At 37.1% G+C, this 26,402-nt stretch overlaps 1 protein-coding gene and 2 long non-coding RNA genes across 4 annotated transcripts in view; all 3 read right to left on the reverse strand.

The window, feature by feature from the left end:
• LOC149110716 (uncharacterized) overlaps positions 1-2,846 on the reverse strand; it is an 80,044-nt gene extending 77,198 nt beyond the window's left edge. The window contains exon 1 of the long non-coding RNA XR_016207776.1: positions 2,562-2,846. This is a non-coding gene — a long non-coding RNA (uncharacterized LOC149110716). The remainder of the gene's footprint in view (positions 1-2,561) is intronic.
• Positions 2,847-4,692: 1,846 nt separating this feature from the next.
• LOC149110720 (uncharacterized) lies at positions 4,693-26,402 on the reverse strand. The gene is made up of 8 exons (XM_089291187.1): positions 25,246-26,402; positions 13,226-13,320; positions 12,700-12,732; positions 11,921-11,953; positions 11,293-11,355; positions 11,032-11,178; positions 8,785-9,054; positions 4,693-5,568 (listed from the first exon to the last, which is right to left on the reverse strand). The coding sequence occupies exons 1-8, from the start codon at positions 25,682-25,684 to the stop codon at positions 5,398-5,400; spliced, it is 1,251 nt and encodes a 416-aa protein (XP_089147313.1). The 5' UTR covers positions 25,685-26,402; the 3' UTR covers positions 4,693-5,397.
• On the reverse strand, positions 15,116-21,392 carry LOC149110721 (uncharacterized). 2 transcript variants are annotated; one of them, XR_016207755.1, is made up of 3 exons: positions 21,056-21,392; positions 20,428-20,474; positions 15,116-17,054 (listed from the first exon to the last, which is right to left on the reverse strand). It is a non-coding gene; the product is annotated as an uncharacterized LOC149110721 (long non-coding RNA). The 2 variants fall into 2 exon arrangements; XR_016207754.1 differs by lacking the exon at positions 20,428-20,474 and having other exon boundaries at positions 21,056-21,386.

Raw genomic sequence — 26,402 nt, forward strand, 5'->3', positions numbered from 1 at the left:
ACGCGATCGTGGGATGTTGCAAACATCTAGATCAAAATACTCGCATATCAAGCGAAGCATGTTGACGCTTAGCTTTTTAAAACCATTATAGATGGCTTAGATACGTCTAAGGCACACAAGTTGAACGAGTCATAAGCAATTGGATGAGTTAACTGACACTTGTAAAGAATATCTGCAGCTTGATTCTCAGCGGGCTGTTGTGTCATCTTCGAGGACGTCCTCCTGTCTGTTTCTGAGCTTTACGGCCATTCTGGAGAAGAAGGATTGAACGTGGCGAGAAGTCAGGAACTCATCTGAGGTGAACCGCCTAATTCTGTCCTCATCTTTTGCGTACCTCATCTTTTGTGCTAGACTAACAGCTTCGACTTTATGGCCGTCTCCTGACCTAAGAAAATTTTTCTTGAAAGTATTTTTTTTTGTTTTTCATTGAAACGAGTGGACTTTTTCGTCACTTTCAGGGCCTCGCAACCTTTAGGTTTAATTTCTTTAGCAGGGACTGGAAGTGCAGAACTTACTAGGACCGGGTGAATACCACGATTGTCCCTAAATCATATTTTGGCCTTGTCAAATAGGTCTTCTCTTTCAGGAACAAGTCAACATGAACCGTACTGTAAATGGTTCTTCAGTAATCATCTTAACATCTCCTTGTATGATGCAAAAGTGGAACGGCAATTAGAAATATAGGAGTTTCAATATAACGCCGCTTACCATTACTTCCTGCGCACTGCTTGTCAGTCTGTTGCCTTTCGCAACAGCGAAAGACACAAGTATAATGCTGAACAACAAAACAAGTAAGAGGATTTTTATTGGAATTCTATCCCCATTTTATTTGTTGTCCTATTAATTTTTGGCCTAATTATCTTGTATCCTGTTAATTGCAGCTTAACGATTTCCTACTCAATTAATGTCCCGTTTTATCTGATCTAAACATGCTCTCCCCCATTAATGTTTCCCCTAAATTTCGTGATTCCTGTCAATTTTTTACCCAAATATCCAGTATCCTGAAAACCCCTACCTAATAAGGCCCCATTGATGAATGATAACCAGGGGCAGGAGAGAACACTTTGCGGCGTCTGGCACTTTTTTCTTTCTTTTTTTTTTTTTTGATTCCGGCTCGGAATAAAGGTTTTCCTCTGTGGAATGCCCCTTATTCATCTTCTAATGATAAGAAACTAAGCGATTGGTATTTCTTTTCTCCTATGTGAGACAGTAATTTTATTCCAACTAGAGAAGAGATAGTTTGTTCGTCACACATGTTCCGTCATGTGATATTCTTTGTTGACCTTCAGTTCTATTGTTTAGTGGACATGCACCAACGTCTGCATCCTTTGACTGATCGCGTGGAGGCATCCATTAAAGGCGTCGAGTATTTTAAAGATATATTTGATATGAAACAGAAACATTATTGACTTGCCCACACACACTCTGTAATGTCAGTTCAGTTGACTGATCCGGGAAAACTTGTATAATCTCAAAGCTTTGACCTGGCTAAGGATAATTTATGGACCAGACTGGTAGACTCTTGACCCATTGGACTGTTGGACTGTTTTTAGACGGTTTTTCTGTTTTTTTGGTTTACTGTTACAAGTGGTTTGTTTTAAATCAAGGCACCAGATGCTTCTGAGTAGTAGCTGTGTTTTGTTTTGTGGGTTAAAGACACAATCTCTTCAAATTTTCAATACGCTGTTTTCAAGACACCACCTACATGTATCACTCACACACCCAAAGAACTTTGAGAATACCTTTCGGTAATCGATTATGCTAATGAATTCGTAAACGATGCAGACTCCAGTCAAAACAGTCCAGGCTGTAATGGACGTCAGTCGCTGAGAGAAGAAATCCAGAAGAAACGAGCCTACAATAACTAGATGAATTGAGGTCAGTCCTGATTTGGGGTACTTCCAACTAAGAAATTCGAAACTCCTGGGCTTTATTACTTGCACGCATCTTTATTACTCATCTTGCCACTTCCAGACACGACATCAGCGAAAGATCTCTTGTCCATTCTCAAGCACAAACCATTTAATCTGTTGAACTCTTTTCAAAACGTTCGCTTGTACACGTTTGCGTCAGTTTACAAGAGAAACATGAACCTCCAGCTTTAAAATATTTTTTTATGGTGCGACAGAAGCAGGACGACTCTTGTTTGTAGTACGAGTCTATTTTTTAAAGGATGGTCGGGAGAGGAGCTGGGAAATATATTCCTTCCTTTATATCACCAAAATTCTTCTTTGCATCGCATCGTATATTTTTCTGTATTTTTATTTTCTATTGGGCTTTGGCGTGGTCTAATTTTATCTCTTCTGTTTTTACTTTTTTTGGGTCACCATTATACCACTCCAAGGCTTTTAAACATTGAAAAGGATTAACAAATGTCCTAGTAAAGGGAACGTGATAAAATGCACCTTTAATCACCTAGAACGTAGATGACCCCAACAAAGACTGACATTGAGAAAAAATCAACACTGGTTGCCGATTGTATTTCAATAGTACCATTTGAAAAAGTCAGTTATTCAGTCGCAATTTATATGCTTTGAAAAAAAATATCCTAACTATCTAACCTGTTGAAATTTGAGACTATATTTTATTGTAGAATAATCAGGATAGCAATTATACGTTAACCAGAGGACCAGTAGAACAAGCGCTACAAATCTGTTTCGGCAAGGCATCCGTTCGTCGCTCAAGATGTACAAATAACCATACATGTACATCGTCTTGACAAAATTATGTGTGCCTATATTCAAAGTTCAAATTTTACACGCATATCCAACCAGACAGATAATTCTTCTGATGGATCGTGACTAAAACAGCACACGAATACATATGAGTAACATATGAGTACAAACGAGTAATATACGAGTACATACGAGTACATAGTAGTTCATACGAGTACGTACGAGTAACATAAGACTACAGTACATACGAGTAACATACGAGCACATACAGACAAATACGGTAATATAAAGGTTATATATGAATACGCTGGTTACATACGAATGCATAGGAGCAACAAACGATGGCAGGAGGGTCATAAACATGAAATGTACCATCTTAATTTACATCATGATTTTGTTATTGTATAGTCAATAAAGTTGATAAGTTTTTCTTTTTTAAATCACGAGACAGGTTTTCATAGCGTTATGTTTTGTTGCAGATCTCCAGTACGTCTGGTTTCAGTTACCCGCCTAACGAATTTATAGGTTGTTGTTCAATTATCAATACACATTGATGCTTTGAGAAGTGGAAAATTAATTTCAAAGTAATGTTGTTGTTTCCAGGCTTTATTTAACTGTTTTCTGATTTGCACTATGGAAAGGTATGTTATTGTACATAACCAATAAATCTGGATTAAAATACATATGGATTTTTAATGTACAGTATGTTAAGTGAATAACCAAAATTTGCAAATTTGAAAGAAAGTTAGATTGTTTTAACCCTTACTTGAGGAAAGGGAGAAGGGTTCATTTCATTGGATGAAAAGATACCCCCCCCCCCGCCCCGTAACAGCACGCCACACACACACACCCCGAAGTTTTTACCAAGTTATCACCTCGAGGAAAATAATTCTATGAGACATTTGCACGGGCTAAATCTTGGGTACTATCATCGTAATCTGTGTATATTTGACGCGCAACGTCGCATCCTATTACATCAGCGCTCAGGTTTGTTTGTGCGTGTGTGGCGCGCGAATGGAGCGCGTAGGGAAAACGTATGTATGTGGAACAGTCACGTGTGTGGTACGCGCGCGTGTGTGGCACTTGCGCGCGCTCGCGTGTGTGTGCAAGACATGACCTGCGCTCGTGTAATTAATATAAGATGAAATGTAAAGAGAAAAATGGTACATTTCATGTTTATTACCCTCCTGCCATCGTATGTTGCTCGTAGGTATTCGTTTGTAACCAATGTATTAGTATATAACCCGTGTATTACCGTATGTGTTTGTATGTAGTCGTATGTTACTCGTATGTTACTGGTATGTAGTCGTATGTTACTGGTATGTACTCGTATGTTACTCGTATGTACTCGTATGTTACTCGTATGTACTCGTATGTTACTCGTATGTACTCGTGTGGTGTTTTAGTCACGATCCTTCTGATTCTCCTTTACACAAACGCAGGCAGATTTATCGTTACAGTCTCGCTTTTCTTTTCATATTCTAACCAGTTCCACAAACTTAAGCACGAAATTGACCTTATTCTATCCGTAAGAGCCGGTGGATGTGTAAATGTTGTAATGTGTTTAGTGGAGGTTATAACTGACTCAATCAATCTGTATATGCATTAGGTGCAATAATAACAGTTACATGCACACTAGTATTGAGTTAAACTACTTCAGTTGCCCTCGCTGAACTTTTCCCTTGCTTTGGTTATGGGATATTTATATTTTTAAAGATAGTGCATGGATGTGCCCTCTCATTGGTCGATAGGTATAGGCGTGGTTAAATGAGAGTATGTAAAGACGGTTGTGAAGAGAAATATTCTATAAAAGTGACAGAATACTTTTTTTCCCGTGTTTACACAGCGTCATCTAAACAGTCGGCTGGTTGGGAGAATTCTCAAAGGTTACGTTGGGTGTTCGGGTTTGCATTACGGTGTCAAATTTTCTCTACTCCGGTCGTGTTTAGATGAGGCTCTGTAAACACGGAAAAAGTCCTCTATCATTTAAATAAGTAAATTCAATAAACGAAAAACGTTTTTCTATTGCTGTGGTAGTAGCATTTATTTACATTGCCTTTACATTGTACAATAATAACTAATCCAAACTAGCTTAACACAAAAGATGGACTTCGCGGAATAGCACATCGTTCCCGGAGAGCTAATGAAAATCTGCTTCTCAATTTACAGTCCGCTACGGTCCCCTAACTGCTTTACGCATATGGATAGCTTTAAACAGGAATTTATTATTCCTGTAGGGAATATTTTCAAATGCAAATGACATGATTTGTTTTTGATGATGTTTACAGGTAACCAGCTTCCATTTCAAGGTTGCGTCAGTCCAATCCTGAAGACACCAAAACGGCCTAATGTGTGTGTCTTCTGAACTCCTTACGAATGTTCCTAAATATCTAATACGTTATAGTGATGGCACTATACATAACAACGGCGAAAGGTATTTTGATGAAACGGTTACGCACACTATTTCTGTGTAAATAGTTTTGAAAAATGTGCGTATATGTAACCGGCTCATCACTGTACAAATAAGGTACAATACATATCGGAGACCCCTTTATTCAGAGTATCCTTGCATGTACACGTGTATTTTCATCACTGTGCAAATAAGGTGCCACAGTCGTAATGCTGTTCAATTGCTAGTATTACGATAAATTCTGAAACCCACGTTTCATCTTAAATTGATGCTAATGTTAAAGTTGACAACAGGTGACCCCCCCCCCCCGGTTTATGTTGGACACTCCCAATAGTGAATGTAACAATACATCTTGGCGTCCCCACTAGCTAGAGTACCCTTGCATGTACACGTGTATTTTCTTTTTCCACCAGATATGCTGCTCGAAAGTGTCACAAATTTTGCGTCATTCGAGTCACAATTAACGCCAAGAAACTTCTTACCCTGCAACATATAAAATAGTCGATAAAGTTAATAACAAAAAAATTTATTTAACATATTAAATAATTTCATAAGGTCGTAATACTAGCAATAATGATAAATATTGCATAAAACGTACAACAGTTTTTAAAGACATGTTTCGGCATGCTTATGCCATCTTCAGTTTAATAGAGTGACTAATGATACGTGACACAAGTTATATACTACAAAATATGAATAAATTATTTACAATATGCATTACAAAACAGTGGAAACGGAAATTACAGAGTTAAAAAGGTGTTGAAGTGATGTAACTGTTTGTTAAGGTCAGGTTTGTTCTTACTAATATAAAAGGCTTCTTTAAGTTTAAGATCAATAGAGCTATTCGCTGAGTCTAAGATGCGAAAACAAGAAGGTGTGTACATGCCCCTGCATGAAGAAAATTGAGAAAGATGTTTAAAAATATGCGAGTTTTTATCGCTTACTGTATGTTCTTTAATCCTGGTAGAAAAATGGCGACTGGTTTCACCAATATAACAGGAATTACATCCCGCACAAGTAAATTGATAAACTACCATGGATTTTAGAGCATCAGGAGTACGATCTAAAAACTGATCACTGATTTGGCTCAGAAGTATCTCTCTTCCTACCGTCCTTCAAGCAACGATCTCAACAAACACCGCATCCTACGAACTCTGAGGAACAATCATAATATCATAATTCTTAAGCCCGACAAAGGTAATGGAGTAGTTATTTTAGACCGTACCGTTTATTTAGATTCTTGTTTTAATATACTTAATGATAAGACTAAGTTTAAACTTTTAGATAACGATCCTACTTTATTAAGAGAAGGCAGGCTTAAACGTTTTATTACTCAACTTAAGAAAAAGCGTTCTATCGATGATGATACCTATTGCAACATATTTCCTAAGGGTTCACAACCAGCAAAACTCTATGGCCTTCCGAAATTACATAAGAAACGTGATAATCATAGGCAACCACCTCTTAGACCCATTGTATCCTCTATTGGAGCTTACAATTATAATTTAGCTAAGTACTTAAGTTCTCTTCTTGTTCCGCTTTTGCCTGATAAATATTCGGTTAAGGATTCCTTTTCTTTTGTTGAAGAGCTCAGGAGTTTCGATTTTAACAACAAGTTCCTTATTTCCTTCGATGTTGAAAGCCTTTTTACAAACATTCCGCTAAATGAAACTATCGATATTGCCGTTGACCTTATTTTGAAACATCATCCCAAATTTTCCATCAAAAAACCCGACCTTAAGAAATTGTTTTCATTTGCCACATCCGAGACTCATTTTCTTTTCAATGGTAAATTTTATGATCAAGTCGATGGGGTAGCTATGGGCTCCCCTTTAGCACCTATTTTAGCTACTCTTTTTCTTGGATTTCACGAAGAAACATGGCTAAATAATTTTAACAAGGCCGACATCTTACTCTATAGGCGTTATGTTGACGATACTTTTTGCGTCTTTAAAAATGAGCGGGATGCCATGTCTTTCTTTGAATTCATCAATTCTCAACATCCCAACATCAAATTTACTTTCGAGAAACAGAACGACGGTAAACTTTCCTTTTTGGATGTTCTAATTGACAACTCTTCGCATGACTGCGTTTTTCAGTTTTTCATAAAAAAACCTACACTGGTCTCTTAACAATTTTTTTTAGTTTCACTCCGTTTCGCTATAAAATTGGCCTTGTCCGTACTCTCATTGACCGAACTTATAAAATCAACAACACTTCTTCCGGTTTTGAAAACGATTTGATCAAGCTTTCGGACACTCTAAAACGTAACTCGTTTCCTTCACACATCATTGAAAAAACCTTCAAGCGGTATCTTAACAAGCCTTCTGATCAAAAAAGCCGCAACGTTAATGATGAAAACAATATACGCTATTTTAAGCTTCCTTTTATCGGCCAGTACTCTAGAATAACGGAACTCAAACTACGGCAATTACTTAAACGTTTTTGTGAAACGGATCTTAATATCAAATTAGTTTTTACTTCTTTCAAAATCAAGAATATGTTCAGTTTTAAAGATCGTACTCCTGATGCTCTAAAATCCATGGCAGTTTATCAATTTACTTGTGCGGGATGTAATTCCTGTTATATTGGTGAAACCAGTCGCCATTTTTCTACCAGGATTAAAGAACATACAGTAAGCGATAAAAACTCGCATATTTTTAAACATCTTTCTCAATTTTCTTCATGCAGGGGCATGTACACACCTTCTTGTTTTCGCATCTTAGACTCAGCGAATAGCTCTATTGATCTTAAACTTAAAGAAGCCTTTTATATTAGTAAGAACAAACCTGACCTTAACAAACAGTTACATCACTTCAACACCTTTTTAACTCTGTAATTTCCGTTTCCACTGTTTTGTAATGCATATTGTAAATAATTTATTCATATTTTGTAGTATATAACTTGTGTCACGTATCATTAGTCACTCTATTAAACTGAAGATGGCATAAGCATGCCGAAACATGTCTTTAAAAACTGTTGTATGTTTTATGCAATATAAATAATTTCATGTTTAAAATTATTTAACATGTTAAATAATTTCAGGTTTCATATGAACGTTATCCCAAGAAGTTTGAAATCAGTAACATGTTCAATATTACTTCCATTCAAGTTAATATCTATTGAGGTAGAGGCGACAAGGTTCCGCAAACGTTTGCCTGTTACCAGCATGGACTTCGTTTTCCGAGAGTTAATAAACATTTTGTTTCGTGCCGACCACTCATCTAAACATTTGAGATGTTGATTGAGAGCCTGTGTCATATTTTGTAAATATTTTACGATGTATATAGGCTTAATTATTTTATTTTAATTATTTTTAATATTGTTACGATTGTTACTATTTCTTTCTTTTTCAAATTTTAATTTTTGAGGGCCATTAGGTTATCAGTTTTATTACTGTCAAATGTTACCCTGGTAAAAAGTCTTACATACTTAATTACTTACATAGGGAAAAAGCCAGACTTTACCATAGTTCCAAATGGTCGAGACAGCAGCAAAAATGTAGAAATTTTCAAAAATAATACGACTTTTTTAATTTTCACAACCATGTTTCGACGGTACATCCGTTATCGTCAGTGTGACGGTTATGAAAGTTTACAGTGATTTAAAACGTGCCTGTTACAAATCATACGTTACATTGCGTTGGAAAACAATCGTATAATTTTTGAAAATTTTTACTATAGTTACTTTTAAACTTACGTTTGGTTCAGCTTTTTCGACGACCGCTTTAGCATACGCGTCCAAGGTTTTGCCAGCGCTGGCTCCTGTTACGTAAGAACAAAGTGTCAGATTGCCAGAGCCAGGTGGTCCGGGAGGTCCAGGAGGGCCCTGGGTACCAGGTGATCCATTAGATCCAGGAAGACCCTGGGTACCATTGTATCCTGGTGGTCCAGGAGGACCCTGTGTACCATTGTAACCTGGTGGCCCTTTGGGACCTGGAATCTTGCTTATAATGCTTATGTTGGTTACCTAAGGTAAAAAAAAAAAAGAAAAAAAGAGAGAGTTGTCAATGATCCTAGAGTGAAAGATGGGTGACACGGTGGACCATTATTTAGTTCGGTGAACTCCAGAAAAATAGGTCCGGTTTCGAACCCTTACTAGGGAGTGTTGCGTTCTTCGGAAAGATAAATTTCTGCACACAGTGCTTCTGCACATGTTGGGTGCATAAATGAGTACCAGAGAATTCAAAGCTTGCGGTAACCCTGAAGCGGACTTGCCCTCCAATCAGAGGGAAGTAGACTGAAATACTTCTAGTATCTTAATGATAAGGAAACGGCGCCCAAGCTTCGGCGGTATGGGACGTCACTTTGCTTTGACGTAGACTTTACCCCTTACAAATCTTAGCTATTGGCCTTATACTTCAATGTAACCGGCAAGTGTGAGGCTTAATAAGCTTACGGACGTTCGCGCTGATTGTTTCTGCGCCTCCTTACGGCGCGCGCAAATTCACACGCCACGTCATGCATCGAGCGGGTGATAAATAATAAAATGCAGTATTATAGAGCAGATGGTCATTGCTATAGCTTTGCCTGGATTTAACGATCATGGACGTTCGGTGACCCCTATTTTTCTTTTGATGAATCATTTTCACTACCGATTTTCCACGTTTAACAAAAAAATGAAGAAAATCTATCGATTAGAAGTTTGAACTTTTTGCACAATGCCCCTTGAACGGTTAAGTTTTGTGAAAACGTTGGCAACATTTATTTACGCAACAGACCCACTTCTACAAAATATGACTAACATCGTTTGCCTCCGTTGACTCACCTTCGATATTTTTAACCATAAACCCCTGTAGACCATGCTGAATTACGTGCGCCAATTTTTCCAAATCAGGGTAGTTTTCCACACGCTTTGTCTCTGAAACGAAGTCGATGACTCCCAATGTTTTTTGCTTTTCTTGACGCAAGTATATTTTAAAACAATCTATCGACTGGAAATTTTTCGCACGAACGTCCTTAAGTTCTTTCCCCATATAATTTAGATCATAACGGTCTAACACTTGGTTTCCCGACTCCCGAGGATGAATCGACACAGAATCCAAATTACTAGGGATCTTTAATGGCGTTATTTTTCTGGCGTCGGGTTGCTTTACTCTATTCTCCGTTCCAGCTGCTGCCATAAAGCACCAGACTCGCATGTCGATGCTGGTAACGATGGATAACTTGACGTTTTTTTTTTGGACTTGGCTTTCAACAAAAAACCTGCTACATTTACATGCAGTCCTTGCGGAGGTTAACACGCTCACCATTTTAGCCTTGACAATTCACATATTTCAGTGTAGTTATCTACCGAAGGAAACTTTACCCATTACAGTAGATCTAGGTTTTATACGGTTTAAATGATACAGCTGGCCAGGAATCCACATCACCGTTCTAAACTTGCTGTACAAATTATTCTTGAGGACAGCGCAACACAAGATGTCCTTCGATAAAGCCTTCCAATATAAAAACCAGAACCAAAGTCATTACTACAGTGGAACCCCGTAAATCCAGTCACCAACAGGCCACAAAAGTCTAGCCGTATTAACGGGGTTCTTTAAATAAGAAAGTGACTGACTGAGCCTTTGTTCGGGCCAGAATAAAGTAGTCCTAATAACGAGGTGGCCGTATTAACAGGTTGGCCGTAAGGCGAGGTTCCACTTTACTTCTCAATTCCGCTAGATCAAGGAAGGTGTCTTAAAGAACGTTAAACGCAGAGCAGAAGATTATGTGCAGAGATGACTGGGTTTTGATGAGATCTGTTGAGATATGTATGTCGCAGCTAGCCAGGAATGAATAATAATAGTTAAGATTTCTTTCATGCTCTACGCGCTTGTGGCTTTGAAGATGCAGCATGTTGACACGTTTTAATGGTCCTGGATTACTTCGCTTTTAAACATTGGATATCATTAAAGTAAGTTTGGATAGCTGTTGAGTTCTATGCCTTGTGCTCTCCCCCAATTACCTCTTGATCCAGCTGTAGAATTTTTTGTTTAACGTCAATCATCTGCGTATTAACACTACCATTCAGTGCTAGCCAAAGAGCTGATAAGTTGTCAATTCTTTTGGAAGATTTCTGTATCGCGAGCAAGACATTTGTAGTATTTGAGTCCTACAGAGTAAAAAATAAACGTTAAAACTCAGTAGACTGTCTATCGATATAAGTGCACCATACAACTCCTGATATATTTTCACTATGCAGCTATATTTAGTTTTTGATATGTACCTGATTTTGAACTGAAGAGTCAGTGCTTCCTGCAGTCAAAACCTTTCTTTCAATCTCTTTAAGCTGTAAAATGATGGGACGCGATCAAGTTTTTGGTTCACCAAAAATGTCTCTATTTATGAGAATGACCTTGAAACAGAAGATTTGGTTCAATGCCTCACGTATCTCGCACTGCATGTGAACCAGTGAGGCATATTAGTAACAGTGGCAATTAACAGTAACAAAGTACTTCATCAACTGAGCAATATGATTACTTTGGTTTTCACGTTATCCAGCTCTTCTGTAACCTACCATAAAGGAACGGACGTTCACCTTTTCCTTTCCTAAATAGTTTTTCTATTTTTATTACTATTTGTCTCTGACCATTAAAAAATGGAAATAAGACATTAAGCGATAGGAATGAATATAAAGGGAATACGTTAGGCTAATTATATTTACAGCATTAGTTTTTTGGGGTGTATAAAAAGCTGAGACGTATGGGAAGTGACAAATTAAAGTGAAAATTGATACAATTTCGTGAACTATCAGGAGAAACTATCTAATGCTCAAAGGTTGAGCAGATTTGCTTGGTAAGTGATAAAGTTTGTCTACGACACAGTGACGAGGCCTATGATGAAAAAAGACTTACGTCAGTTTTCACTTCATTCAGCTGTGCTGCAATCTGTCATGAATAAACACAGTCATCGTTAAAAATACGGTTTTATGTAGACTCTTACGGTTCATAGTTTCATTATATCCAGCACAATTTGCGTACTGAACTACAATGGCAGAAAGCGACATGGAACGTGCAACTCATGGTTAATGAACCTAATCAACCGACGTTAAGGAATACGGTTTTATGTTTTCTCTTAATATATAGTTTCATTATATCCACAGCAATTTGCGTTTTGAGCTACAGGTACCTTTTAGAAAACAAAAGGAAATAGAACGTGCAAGTATGGTGAACGAATTTAATTCCCAAGTCGCACAGCTTTTCCTGATGGTTTACTAATATTATATAAGAAACGAATATATATTTGTTTTTAAACTAGGGTGAAGTCCTCGGAAATATTGGCCGAGTTCGAATTTTATGGACCGAGTCAAGTGAATTTCAAGTCAGTTTAATTTACATCACAAAAATGCGTTGAGAGAGTTTTAAGATTATTTGCAATTTAAACTACACCTGCAAGCCGTGTCTCGCAGGGGGTATTCCTTAACCTTAAAAAAAAAAAAAAAATGAATTCGGTAAGATTGATGGCCAAATATGAAGGAAAAACGATTTGTACTAAACAACAAACTGTTGTCTTTTAAGCAATTTGCCGAAATTAATTCGCGAATGGTCGTATATATTGATATTACTTTGCTACACCAATGACATTTTGTCTGACATTAATTTCAACGTCGATAGAAATTTGTGGTAAAACTCACTTCTGCTTTGAACGTTTCCAGTTGAGCAGCCACCTGTCATAAAGAAAGAAGACACAAAGAAACAAATTTCCAAATAGTTTCTTAGCAATGGTTTCGAACAGGGAAGCCACTATTGTTAGTTCAATTAAACGAGATCCGGCTTAGCTGGTTATTATAGTCTTAAGGGAGGAAAATCTTTCCCGCGTGGCTTCCCAATCCACTTCACATTATTACATGTCGTTACAGTGGTTACAAAATTTTGCACTAGCTCCGGCGAGATACCGAGGTTACAGCACAAGTAAAACTGGGCAGGAGCCCATGGTCATGGACTTCTGAAATGTGAGATTTCAAAAAATCGTACTTATACCCCCATTCTCATTTTTAGGGCATTTAGAAATCAGTACGGAACTGATTATTGAGTACATGCATGTTGCACGGTCAGGACGGGGGAGGGCTGGGAACGTAGGAAGTTAACCAAACAATAAACATGAAAGTTAGTTGAATGCACTAAGGTGCCAACCAACTATTGAAGTGCTGTATCGCTTACCGAATTTTCTTCAAGAGAAGATAAATTCTTTTTCATTTCTTGTACATTCTTCGAAAGTTCTGCATGCTCGGCCTTAGATACCGTGGGATCACCTCCTGTTGGTAAAGGAAACAAACAAATGACACCAAGCAGAGCATTGAATATAGGAAATGCGTCATATCCCCAACGTAGATGTAAATATATATATTTTTTAACTGAGGTTGTATCTCAACATGCCCATTCTTCTTTTTTGTTTGAGTTATATGAACATTAAATCAATTAATGATTTTTTTTTTTAACTTTTGTTGATAACGTGTCATGTCAGGAAAATAGTAAAAACGTGTTTCCCACTGATTGGGCATTTGCCAGTTTATTGTTGTGTCAAAGAGTGGTAGTATTGATCAATCAAAGTTCAACAGTCCTCTTAGCAGTATTATACGCCAAAAGCACACTTTGAGTTAAAAAGAACGTAGGCAACATGAAAACATACCACAACCGTGGGGCAAGGACAAACTTGAAATTTTGTTAAATTACAGATTTTATAGATTGCCCATGGCTCAGGAAAAACACGATAGTTCCAATAACAAACAACCAATATTGTAGATACCACTGGAAAAGTTGAAAGTTTACAGAGTATGTAAATAACATGTAATTAACATGTAAATAATCAAAAAGAGACTGTAAAGATTAATTTACATGATTTTTCCCCTTTTACATGTTTTGGAGGTTTCATGTAAAAAACATGTAAATATTTCAAGTGAAACATGCAAATGATGAAGAAAACACTGTAAATGTTTCAAAGCAAAGGGCTAAGATCATGTAAATAACATGTAAACTGTGCCTGCAAATACTGTAAATAGCCTGTAAATTTCTTGTGATTCAACCTGGAAACCCGTAAATAACATGTAAATTTAATACAGGGAGGCTGCCATAATACTGTAAATAACATGTAAATAAAGAGGGGAGGCTGTAAACAACATGTAAATAAAAAAAGGGAGGCTGTAAACAACATGTAAATAAAAAAAGGGAGGCTGTAAATAACATGGAAAATGAAAACAGGAGCCTGTAAATAACATGTAAATCGAAAAAGGGAGTCTGTAAATAACGTGTAAATCGAAAAAGGGAGTCTGTAAATAACATGGAAATCAAAAAACGAGCCCATAAAGAACATGTAAATCGAAACAGGGAGCCTGTAAATAACATGTAACTCGTAAAAGGGAGCCTGTAAATAACATGTAAATGGAAAAAGAGAGCCTGTAAATAACATGTAAATCGAAAAAGGGAGCCTGTAAATAACATGTAAATCGAAACAGGGAGCCTGTAAATAACATGTAAATGGAAAAAGAGAGCCCGTAAATAACATGGAAATCGAAAAAGGGAGCCTGTAAATAACATGTAAATCGAAAAAGGGAGCCTGTAAATAACATGTAAATCGAAAAAGGGAGCCTGTAAATAACTTGCAAATCGAAAAAGGGGGCCTGTAAATAGCATGTAAATGAAAAAAGAGAGCCTGTAAATAACATGGAAATCGAAAAAGGGAACCCGCAAATGACATGGAAACTGAAAAGGGGAGCCTGTAAATAACCTGTAAATTGAAAAAGAGAACCTGCAAATAACATGTAAATCGAAAAAGGGAGCCTGTAAATGACCTGGAAATTGAAAAAGGGAGCCTGTAAATAACCTGTAAATTGAAAAAGGGAGCCTGCAAATAACCTGTAAATTGAAAAAGGGAGCCTGCAAATAACCTGTAAATTGAAAAAGGGAGCCTGTAAATAACATGTAAATCAAAAAAGGGAGCCTGGAAATAACCTGGAAATGTAAAAAGGGAGCCTGGAAATAACATGTAAATCGAAAAAGGGAGGCAGAAACCCTGTACGATAAATAACTTGTAAATAATAACCTGAAGAAAAATGCATGGAATGTACTGTTTTATTGTAATCAAATCTGTTGACCTTAATTATAATAGTAGAAAACATGCAAATTTATACAGAATCAGAAATTTATTGCAATCAGAACAAACTCAGTAAAATTCAAATAGTTTTTATATGCCATGAATAAGGTTTACAATGTACACATTGCAACAAATAAAACATGTTTTCTTTTCTTTCTATCCATAACAAGACGACTTAAATGTAATTTTGTGCATGGCCAAAATATTTTAAAATACCATGACTGAGCTCCTTTAACCGAATTCAAGCACTGTTCAAGAAGACTACTAAAATTCAAGACCTTTTCAAGATTGTGCAAAACCATGTCATATTCAAATCTATTTAATTCATAAATAGTAAAATGATTAAGAACTATACTGTTGTCAGCTACAACGAGTGAAAATTTTGCAATTTAGGCGTATTACCAAATTAAAATTGTTTGCAAATGGATACCCGTCTTAAATATATACTAAATTCACAAAGTCAAATGTAACATAATGATAATACCTTTGTCATAAAATGAATGAATAAACTGTTTTTGTCTTACTAAGTAATTAATGTAGGATTAAATTAGCCTTAATAATTATTATGAAAAATGTGGGAGGCACGATGGCCTCGTAGCTACATGTAGTGAGCTCAACTCCTGATCAAGCGGTCCGGGTTCAAGCCCTAGGCAGGTACATTCTGTTGTGTTGCTGGGCAACACACATTACTCTCAGTGCCTCTCCACCCAGGTGTATAAGCGGGTACCAGCGAATTTAATGGTGGGGTAACCCTGCAATGGACTGGCATCTCATCCAGGGGAAGTAGAAATAGTCCTAGTCGCTTCCTGCTACAGAAAGCGGGATAAGCTCCAGTCTGTTGGGCCACGTGGCTCATATGCAGACTTTACCTTTACCTTATTATGAAAATTACTGCAATGTAAGTGTGAAATATTGATCAACTTTTTTCATAGAGTGAATTGTTCTTTTGAAATAACAGAAAATGGGGAGAAAAAACATTTACCACAAGATAGAGATTGACATTTTAAATTCATCATAAAAACATTCATGCCAAAGGAATACTACATTGCATAACATAAAACAAGGCTTCTGACATCTTTTAGGCTATGTTTACAAAGTCACAGTTTCCTTCTTTTTCCAAAACTGTACAGAATCCAAACAGGACAAACATTTTGGACCCCTGACAAAACATTCACTGTAAACAATATTCAAAATTTTACTTTTTCTTTTTGTGATAAAAAAGAACTGTGCTGTAAAAAAAAAAAATTCATAGGGACCTGTTGAAATTGAAAGGCCTATCTAGTACCATAGTTCCCATAACACATCATAAGTTAATAAATTATTGTTCTGGTACTACATGTATGTAAACATAGCCGTTGCTTTTTATGATGAAATCTTATAGCTGCTGTATTGAACAATAAGTATCAACCTAGCAATCTAATATTCAAATTTAATGCTAATTCACTAACACAGGTACAGTGTAGGTGATACTTCAAAGCATTGAAAATAATGTTTAAAGTGGTTGAATTTATGCCAGAAAGTGTTGAAGGTCACCATGTTAGACTGTAATGCACCAGGGGCCCATTTCTCGAAGGTCCCAAAACGTTTTCACACCCAGAAAGCCATACCAAAATCTGAAATCTTATGCTTACAGAGCTGTTTTATTCGCTTATTCTCAATATGAACAGAGGTTTCCTTCACACAAGAAGTTTCAGGCATATACAGCTCTTAGTTTTTAGACACAGCTCAATTAAAGATGGCTTTATGGGCCCAAAAAGTTTCCAGGGCCTTCAAGAAATGGACCTCGGACCCCTTATAGAGTCATAGGTACTGTAGACTTCTCAGTGGCTGATTTTTTCCTGATCAAGCATCAATGCCAAGGAGTATGTATGTATTGACCACTCTCAATTTTACTTCATCCTACAAGTAACATAAAACATTTCGTTAAATAAGATAAGTTATGTCTGAGTATGAATCAGCAAATTCTGTGTATGATATCAATCAGCGAATTTTACACTGGAGTTATTATTTTTTTTCTTATCATTCCAATTTATACTGTTACATTTGAAATCGGACTGTAGCCGGTCATGTTGACCGGCCAAAGTAATTTTAGCTCGGTCACGTCTCATTTCTGACTGGTCAAGATATTACGAAAAAATCAAGTACACATAATGTGAGCTAAATTAAACCCACAAATATAGTTTGTTTGTTCCAGTCACTGCTAGACCGTTTAACGATTGGCTTAATATTTTTCTGAAAAGATTTAACCCCAGTCGCTTGAATGGCATTCCTATCGATCTTGAACGCATGACAAACAGCAAGCGAATGGTCTTTAGCCGTTCGAACAGAGACATGTATGCATTGGTGTATGTTTTCATTAGAGGTCATGATAAAAAAGGGATAAAAACTCTCAGATTTACAGTTGGGGATTTGATTGTTTATTCAAGAATGAACAACGTGACCGTCTCAACATGACATGACTGGTCAACATGACCGGCGAGTGAAGTTTTTGGCTGGTCAAGTCACCATTCTGGCCAGACATTGCCCGTTGACCAGCCATTATTTTGAGCCCTGAATATTCATCAATCAAACAGATCATACATCTACATCTGTAGCTACTGTGTGACAAAAAATTTGCATCTCTGATTGGAAAGCACTGAATGTCAGAGGATGTAGAAGAACTAAACTCAAAATCCATGGCAGCAACTATTCAATGTTCACTATCTCCTACATTGTAACAATCATGGACAATAAATCAAACTCCTATCAAACAATGTTTAAATAATAAGTCGTTATTTGCAGGCACAATTTGATTGTTTCTTACGTGCACTTATGCTCTATTGGTGGACAAAGGTACAGATGATGTCATAAAAGTTTGTTTTTGTTTCTTTGTTATGTATTACGAAGCAGACAGATTCTATGCTGTTGTGCATCTGTTCAGTAATAGATCACAGAAGACATCAAAATGTGGTAAAAACATCAGTGACACACACCTGAAAAATTCACAGATTTTGTGACACACTCTAGTAATGGCTTATGTGACTATTTTTTTCTTTTTACCACATTTTGATGTTATCTGTGATCTACTCAAGGCAGGAAAAAACCCAGGTCTGATTTCCTCAGCCAAGTAAATTTTGCTCTTGGGCAAGCGAAAATAGAAGTTCAGTGGCCCAGTGGGCAAGTGAAATTACAATGTAGCGTCAGTAGTCTTGTGAGTCTGACTAAAAATGCCAGCTTGATAAATGATAATTTCCAGTCATTCCATTTCAAAACTTAACACCTAAAGATTAGTTAATTATTAGGTTGAAAGCAAGAATTAGTTTGGAATCCGAGTGTATTTCATTCGCATTTGTCCTCTGATTTCCTTACTGGCCACCACACTGGCAACTAATATTTAAGTGGGGCAAGTGAAAACTGAAATTGACTGGCCCACTGGGCAAGTGACTTACAATTTTTTTCCTGCCCTGCTACAGATGCATGAGCAGATGCATGACACATAAAACCTACATGTATTTGGTATGAGCCCAATTTCGTACAAGTAAAATGTACAGCTGTGACAGGGCTCTAAAGTACTGTCTGGCCATCCCAGGGTAAGGTAATCGATTGAAATCAATCCATAAATTGATATAAATCAATAAATTGAAATTAATGTAAGTGTTATCAGTGCTATAGATCAATTGAAAGAAATTCATACTCACATGCTAGAAAAGTTTCAAGTTATCAGTTTGATTTTACCAAATTTATCAGTCATTAGAGAATCAATTGAAAGTTGGTCTCTCTTTGTTAGTTCACCTAAACTGTAGAAAAATTGTCCCTCAACACAGTGTTTGATTGTAACTTTTTTTATGTAGATTTCAAAGGCACTACCAAAAACCCCCAAAACATAGTCCCTGATACATGTAGCCAGCAAAATATTCTGTTTACGAGATACAATGTTATGTTTTTATGCAGTTGTATTCATGATTTCATATTTCACTTTAAATCTTTTGTTCATTTCTTTCTTATTAAATGTTGCTTAAAAGATAAGCTAGTATCAGCAAAATTGATAATGCTTATTGAAAATTTGATCACAATCGATGACTCATGACGAATCCTTTTATTGATTTCTGATATCATTGACTAATTTCTATTGATTGTTATGAAATAATCGATTGACTATACTGTGTCATCCAAGACAAGTAGATTTTCCTGCCTGGGCAAGTTACTCTTCCTTTTTTTCAAGTCCTGTGTAGTTTTCACGACAGTTTGAGGTACATGTATACCTCTTTATAAAGTATCATAGTGTTTTTTGTGAAAGAAAATACCACAACATTTAACTTACTAATAATAATAATAATAATAATAGACTTGTATAGCGCTAGAACTAGACAAACATACTCAAAAGCGCTTTACATTAAGTTAAAATAAATGAATAAATGGAAATCACTAAACTTTAAAACTATTACAACAACTATGCTAAACTTTAAAACTATTTCCACAAGTCAAAAGCTTTCTTAAAAAGAAATGTTTTCAGTTGCTTTTTGAAAATGGCGAGGCTGCTACTTGTTCTTATAGTTAATGGCAGCGAGTTCCATAAAACAGGTGCAGCATGAGCAAAGGCCCGATCCCCAAGTGTAGAGCAGTTGACTTTTGGAACAACCAGAAGAGATTTTGCAGACGAACGAAGAGCGTAATTAGTAGCTGGTTTCAGGGATAAAAGATCATTTATGTAGGAAGGACTTTGGTTGTGTAGTGCCTTGTAAACAAGAAGAAGCAATTTAAACTGAACTCTAAACGATACTGGGAGCCAATGTAAGTCGATAAGAGCGGGTGTGATATGATCAAATTTCGCAATCCGAAAAATCACTCTAGCCGCGGCATTCTGAACTTTCTGTAAACGATCAATCTGGTATTTAGGTAGACCAAATAGAAGTGCATTGCAGTAATCAAGATGCGAAGATACAAAAGCGTGGATCAGTGTCTTTGTGGATTGCGCGGTAAGGAGTTTTCTGATCTGTCTTATGTTGTATAGTCCGCGAAAAGCCTTGCTACAAATCTTGCCAATGTGAACATTCATTCGCATATGAGCATCGAACCAGGCCCCAAGGTTCCGGACGCTTTCTAACGGTTTAGTGACAGTGTCGCCAATGATAATGGAATCAATAGATGTTTTTTCAAGTTGTTGACGGGAGCTACACTTACTACAGTATCAGCACCAGTGGGTGCAATGTCCATGTACAGTTGTGTATAACAGCATATCGTAACTTGCATGTAGGTACAGCTGTAGACACTTGAGTAACTTCAGAATACTTACTCTAGCATAAGAGAAATTTCTCTGCTAAAGATGGCACATTACATATCCTGTGTAGAAAAAAAAGAGTCCTGTGTAGTTTTCACGACAGTTTGAGGTACATGTACACCTCTTTATAAAGTATCATAGTGTTTTTTTTTGTGAAAGAAAATACCACAACATTTAACTTACTACAGTATCAGCACCAGTGGGTGCAATGTCCATGTACAGTTGTGTATAACAGCATATTGTAACTTGCATGTAGGTACAACTGTAGACACTTGAGTAACTTCAGAATACTTACTCTAGCATAAGAGAAATTTCTCTGCTGAAGATGGCACATTACATTTTAGCTTACTAGCATTCACATCAGAGGGCAACATAACCTTACAGGAGCATGCATCAGAAAGAATCATGAGGTGCATATAAGCCAATAACAAATGTCGCATGCTCATGCTCAGTTATCGAGAACAGATAATAACAGATAATAAAGCTCTTTATGCAGGGCAGGTAAACATCACCAAAGTCGATTCCACAAGCAATGTAACTTCTCCTTGATAATGACACATTCACAACCAAAGGCAAAACGAAATGTATACGTATCTTGACGTTACTTTACTCTGCTCGTTCAATTTATGCAAAACTTGCTTACCTGTTGTTTTTGTTGCCTGTAATCACTATCTTCAACTTCTGGGTAACGGTAAACTTTGCCTTGAAACCGTGCACGGTGACGAAGCGAAGGTAGAGTGGATTTTGGCCCGCTAAAACAGAGCTCGAGTTCGATGCAAGTTCCAACGAACTGCCAAACATGGCGGGAGAACCGAGAGAACCTGGTACCTAACATGAAGACCGCTGATTCCTGCTTGTTGGAGATCGGGCAATCACAAGGCTGGTATGCTTTTATAAAGGGACTGGGATAACAGTGATGGCAATGAAAGTACAAAACGGTAGAAATCACCAAAAAACAAAACAAAACAAAACAAAAAACAAAGAAACAGTGAGCATGTAAGGGCAGACTTAGTTGTATTAATCATACTTGTAGAATGTGCATGTTTCGGAATATTTAACGCTCTAAATCGATGATATTTCGTTCATTCTCAGCGGTTCAGGGGCACAACTGTGACCTCGAACTTTCGCGATATGAGAAGTTTAATGTTTGTTGTTTTCGGATTGTTAAAAATGTCATTTTGGGTACCGAAAAAAAGTCAGCTATCATTTTCGGAAAGGCGATAAGACCTAACGTTTTCGGGAAATGGACAAAAAAGCCCTAATAAGTTCGAGAATACTCAAGCTCCTCTAGAATAACCGAACAGATAAATTTTTTTTGCGCAACCTAAAATTAACCTACAGAGCTTTGAAAGTACACCAGATAGCCTAAAACAGCGTTGAAAAGCATTCGAGAGGAAACGGTCGTTGGGTGTCCCTTATGGTTCCCTGCCTAACCTAACTCCGCGTCAGTTCAAACTCGGTCACCAGGGCTCTTTCCGTCTTGAACTCACACAACACGTGACGCTTTCATGGTCCTTCATGAATAAATACGTACGTGTCCGAGAATTAATTTTTCTCTTTTCTAGAGACGTAAGCTTGGGACGCCTGCATGTGCAGTAACAATTCTAGTTTTATTTTGTCGTTGTGGATGCGCGGAAAGTTCACAAGAAGACAGCTTCGTTAGTGCGGTGTCGCACCCGTGCAACTTCTAGGTTTTCCATTTACATGGTTTTTACGTGTTTCTTACAGGCTCCCTTTCTTTCATTTACATTGTTTTTACATGTTTCTTACAGGCCCCCTTTTTTCATTTACATGCTTTTTACGTGTTTCTTACAGGCCCCCTTTTTCATTTACATGCTTTTTACATGTTTCTTACAGGCCCCCTTTTTTCATTTACATGGTTTTTACATGTTTCTTACAGCCCCCCTTTTTTCATTTACATGGTTTTTACATGTTTCTTACAGGCCCCCTTTTTTCATTTACATGGTTTTTACAGGGTTACAAACATAACGTTTCCAGACTTTTTATAGCATTCGCTTGAATTATTTACACGTTCCTCACATGGTTTAGCGGCAAAGCAATTTACATGTTTTTTACAAAGCCAGATACTGTAAAAGTGCGTAAAATATTTTACAAGTTTTTACATGTTCTTCAAATGATCATTGTCGACAAAGACAATGTAAATCACTATTTACAGAACATTTACATGCTGTACTAAAAGCTGTAAATTTCCTGTAATTTTATTTTACAAAACCCTAACATGTAAATTGTAATTTACAAAGAATGTAAATCAAGATTTACATACTGTAAATTACAATTGACATGTCCATGTAAATTATCAACTTTTCCAGTGTACTGTGGTGCTGCACCATATTGTATTTAGTTGTTAGAAACAAACGTCAATTTAAAGAAGAAGTCAAGTTAAATAATTGTGGGACGCGGAACAGGTTTGTTCCACATTAGGCCCGCCGAAATTTTAATCCGTAGTGAGCGAGAGTAGACAAAGCAAAGCGCCTGGGAAATGAATGTTGAGCCGCTAAGTTATGCGATGAAGATAATTTAGCGACATCAAGTATTGCTAATGTGTATACTTGTCGGAGCAGGCCCGCAAGGAAATTTCCGAAAAGACGCCGCGTCTGATGGCAAATGAAACTTAGCAATAGTTAATCGCCCAAGTTTGAATCAATCTGTTTTTGTTACAGTACAGAGCTACCTTTGAACCCGCCGAACAACGAGATAAAACTAGACCAAATCACACTTTTCAGTTCAACCCCAGCAATAAAAATTCAGGCATGTGCAGTTTAATTTAAGTCTATCATGATATAAAGGACAGCTCTGACATTTTGACTTGTACATTTTCAACTAAATTAGGATACTAGCTAATGGGCGCGGGAGGCCTCAGTAATGGAACGACCGCTTCTGTTGGAAAAGGGAAAAGACGGATAAGCGTCTAAGATCATTCCACTTTACTTGATGTAAGTCGTTAACCACAGCATATCGACCTCCACCAGAGTAGATATTACGGTACTTACTTTTCTCCGGAAGGCTTTTCACATTTTTAAAACAACATTCAGTCTAGCTTAATGCTTTTGTTTGTTGTGGAAGCTTCTTGTGCAGTTGTTCACGAATGTGGTTTATTGATATAAGATCGCAAAAAAGTGGCGCGAACAGACCGAACGAAAACTAAATAATATCTTAAGTGTTAAAATGCTATATGATTCTTGCCCTTTGGCTAAGAAAAAAATGCCATTTAGACTCAGCAAAACTATAATTAAATTCAGGAAATTTAATAATTCTATGAACCAATGTAAACAGTATTAGCGGCCCGTTTGCACGCAAACAGCCGGAATCATTAGTTAAGAAGCTTGCCGCCGTAATAAAGCAGTACTAATACTTTTTCAATTCTCTATGACCTTATTTACCGTAAACTTTGACTTTTTACCTAGTCGCAACCAGCAACTTTCAGTTTTTTGGCCCATTTCTACTGACTGATCCCCAGACTTGCTCAGTCCAAGTACTTAATTAAATACTCAATAAACGTCGTCTCGGTGACAACAATATGTACGACTGATTAACTAAATTACACACAGTAACGTAAAATTTCGTTTTATCTTAAAAGGAGTGCAATTTTCCAGAGGAACATTGTTTTCGAAGACCGAAAAAAAGAGTCATGCATTCTCGTGGTACTCGAAGAATCTAAAGCATGCAATTAACACTGTTTGTTTACTCACGAGCAGAACACTGAAGACTGAAAGTTTCATTCGTCAAGTAAACATAGCGTTATTTACCGTTGATAACCTTTGCTGAAAACTTTAAGTCCTTAAATAACAATTTTATCAGATGTTATACACTCAATTCCAAAAAAGTGCATTCAAGTAACGCATCAGGTCAGTGTCAGTTGGGAATGAAGTGATTTGAGTTGAATAGCTAGCAAACAAACCCGGCCCAAGATGATCGAAATCTGAAATTTTTGCTTCCTTTGTTTAGTAGTTACAACAAAAATGGGATGACCAATTCTTTACCTTGGAAGCTATTAAAATGCTATTTTATTTTCATTTGCTAAAGAAAATATATAACGCTTGTGTAAGGTTCCATGTAAATTCTTTAATGATCGTGACTTGGATAAGTCAATAAAGTTCGCGCGAACTTTTCTGATTGTTTATAGACGAAGCCTTCGGTCCACGTCTTGAATGTAATAATCGTCAAGCAGTAAATAGCAAGTGCTTTGCAACTATTTCATTATGGACCGGTGATTTTGTTGCTACTGTCCAAAAATAGGTGTCGGGTCGAAATTTAAAAACAAAGATAATCCGTACCGATTGCCCTCCAAGGTTGTCAATTATTTGATCATGAGTTTTTAGGCCCATCAGATGACAAAGACATCTGCGTTGGGGGCCTGAGAAATCGGAGTAGTTTAATGTAAACATTGTGGACGACTCTGCGACGGGTTAAACAAACCATAGTCTATTGGGATTCTTATTTCGCTATCGTGAGTAAATAAGCGAAATGACGTTATCCTTAATAAGTTTGATTTCGAAACAACAATAGGATTCAACACCTTTTAGAGCAATTTTTAAAGCATTAGATTTTCGACTAATACATTTATCCTTTAACAATATGAGTAACAAAGACAATGCGAGGATTTTTTTCACTCACATCAACATCCCTGCGTAGATACACGAAATGGCAGCAGTCGAAATGTTCAAAAGGAAATTTGAAATAAATTTGAAAGCACATGCATTGGCATAATTTAGGGCTTCTCGGCAAAAAGAAGTTGGGAAATTTCGTTTAGTAAATTTAATCTATAGCTTTCTTTTTGGAATAAAGTTATGCACAGGAGATAATTGGAAATACCTGTTTCTCCAGAGCGGGCGCAATTCAGAGGTGCAACTATGCCAAATAGCATCAACACGGTAAGCAAAAGTGACGCTGCGGAAATGAAACACACAGCCAACAAAATCACTCGATCACAAACATGATGTCGTCCAGACGAGTTAATTCCCTCAGGGTTGGACCACGAGTTGCGTTTTGAAGAATGGCTTCTAGCGCTTAATTTCCCATTTTGATTCACACCACTGGGTTCGTTTTGCGCCTCCTCTTCGGGAATGCCATCAAGTCCCTCTTGAAATTCCTTAGCATTACGATAATCGATAGTGGTTCCCTTGTCTTCATCATGATTAAAGTTGTCTGTGCTTTTCTCGTCGAGAGGCAACGAGTCCGATAACTCAGTTTCACCCTCCGTAGTGGAAGGGCATAGTGGCTCTGGAGAAACACGTTTTTTTAAAAACGCCATTTTCTGCTCCGTCGAAGTCCTGTTCTTGGTGGAGTTGCCGGTGGCGGTGGAGAGATTAAATTCCTTTAGTGCTCAACTCTACAAACAGGACATCCGGAGTGCCAAGGGTTTGAACGACCGATGAAAAACGTAAGGGGGCGTATCAAGTCATACGACAGAGTTTCCATGGAAACTTACTGACATGTATTATCATCCTTTTCAAAGACTCATCATGACGTCTTACAAAATGTTGAAAATGTGAAGAGCAACAAAAATCAATTATTTGTGCATGAACATTACCATGAAATACAGGAATATTAGTAAAAAGGCTAAGGAAAAAATAAGAAAAGAGACTGAGATTAAGATTATGCGACACTTACGTTTATTGAGTCGAGAGATTTAATTTTGTTCACAACGAATGTGCAGGGCTTAAATTGACGCCTGTAAATGCTATAAAACCCGTATCGAACGAGTTGAGGCAAAATTTATCAGCACTCGAAATGAAAAGCGCGCTTAAAATAATCAAGTTTCAAATTCGGTAGTTTGAAATGAACCTCGGCATGTAATTAATACATTCTTCCGTGCAACTATCGGACAGTATCAGTTACGTCTGTCTGTTGCAAGCATAAGGAACTTTCAACACAGTTCTTACTGAATAATATTGATAAGCAATTCCCTCATAAGAATTTTCTAGAAATTCGCCACAACAAAGACAAGTACAGAGGCTTGTCGTTTTTGA

This window comes from Orbicella faveolata, unplaced genomic scaffold, assembly GCF_042242905.1.
Source record: "Orbicella faveolata isolate gen_17 unplaced genomic scaffold, um_ofav_v1 contig_24, whole genome shotgun sequence".
NCBI lineage: Eukaryota > Metazoa > Cnidaria > Anthozoa > Scleractinia > Merulinidae > Orbicella > Orbicella faveolata.

Bases quoted from the DNA above. Each gene is read 5' to 3' on its own strand.
- LOC149110720 (XM_089291187.1), bottom strand. From the start codon at position 25,684: ATGGCGTTTTTAAAAAAACGTGTTTCTCCAGAGCCACTATGCCCTTCC. The intron at 13,321-25,245 runs GTATTTCCAATT...CTTTACCAACAG, and splicing joins CGCCCGCTCTGGAGAAACAG to GAGGTGATCCCACGGTATCT. The intron at 11,179-11,292 runs GTACATATCAAA...TTTACTCTGTAG, and splicing joins ACTCTTCAGTTCAAAATCAG to GACTCAAATACTACAAATGT.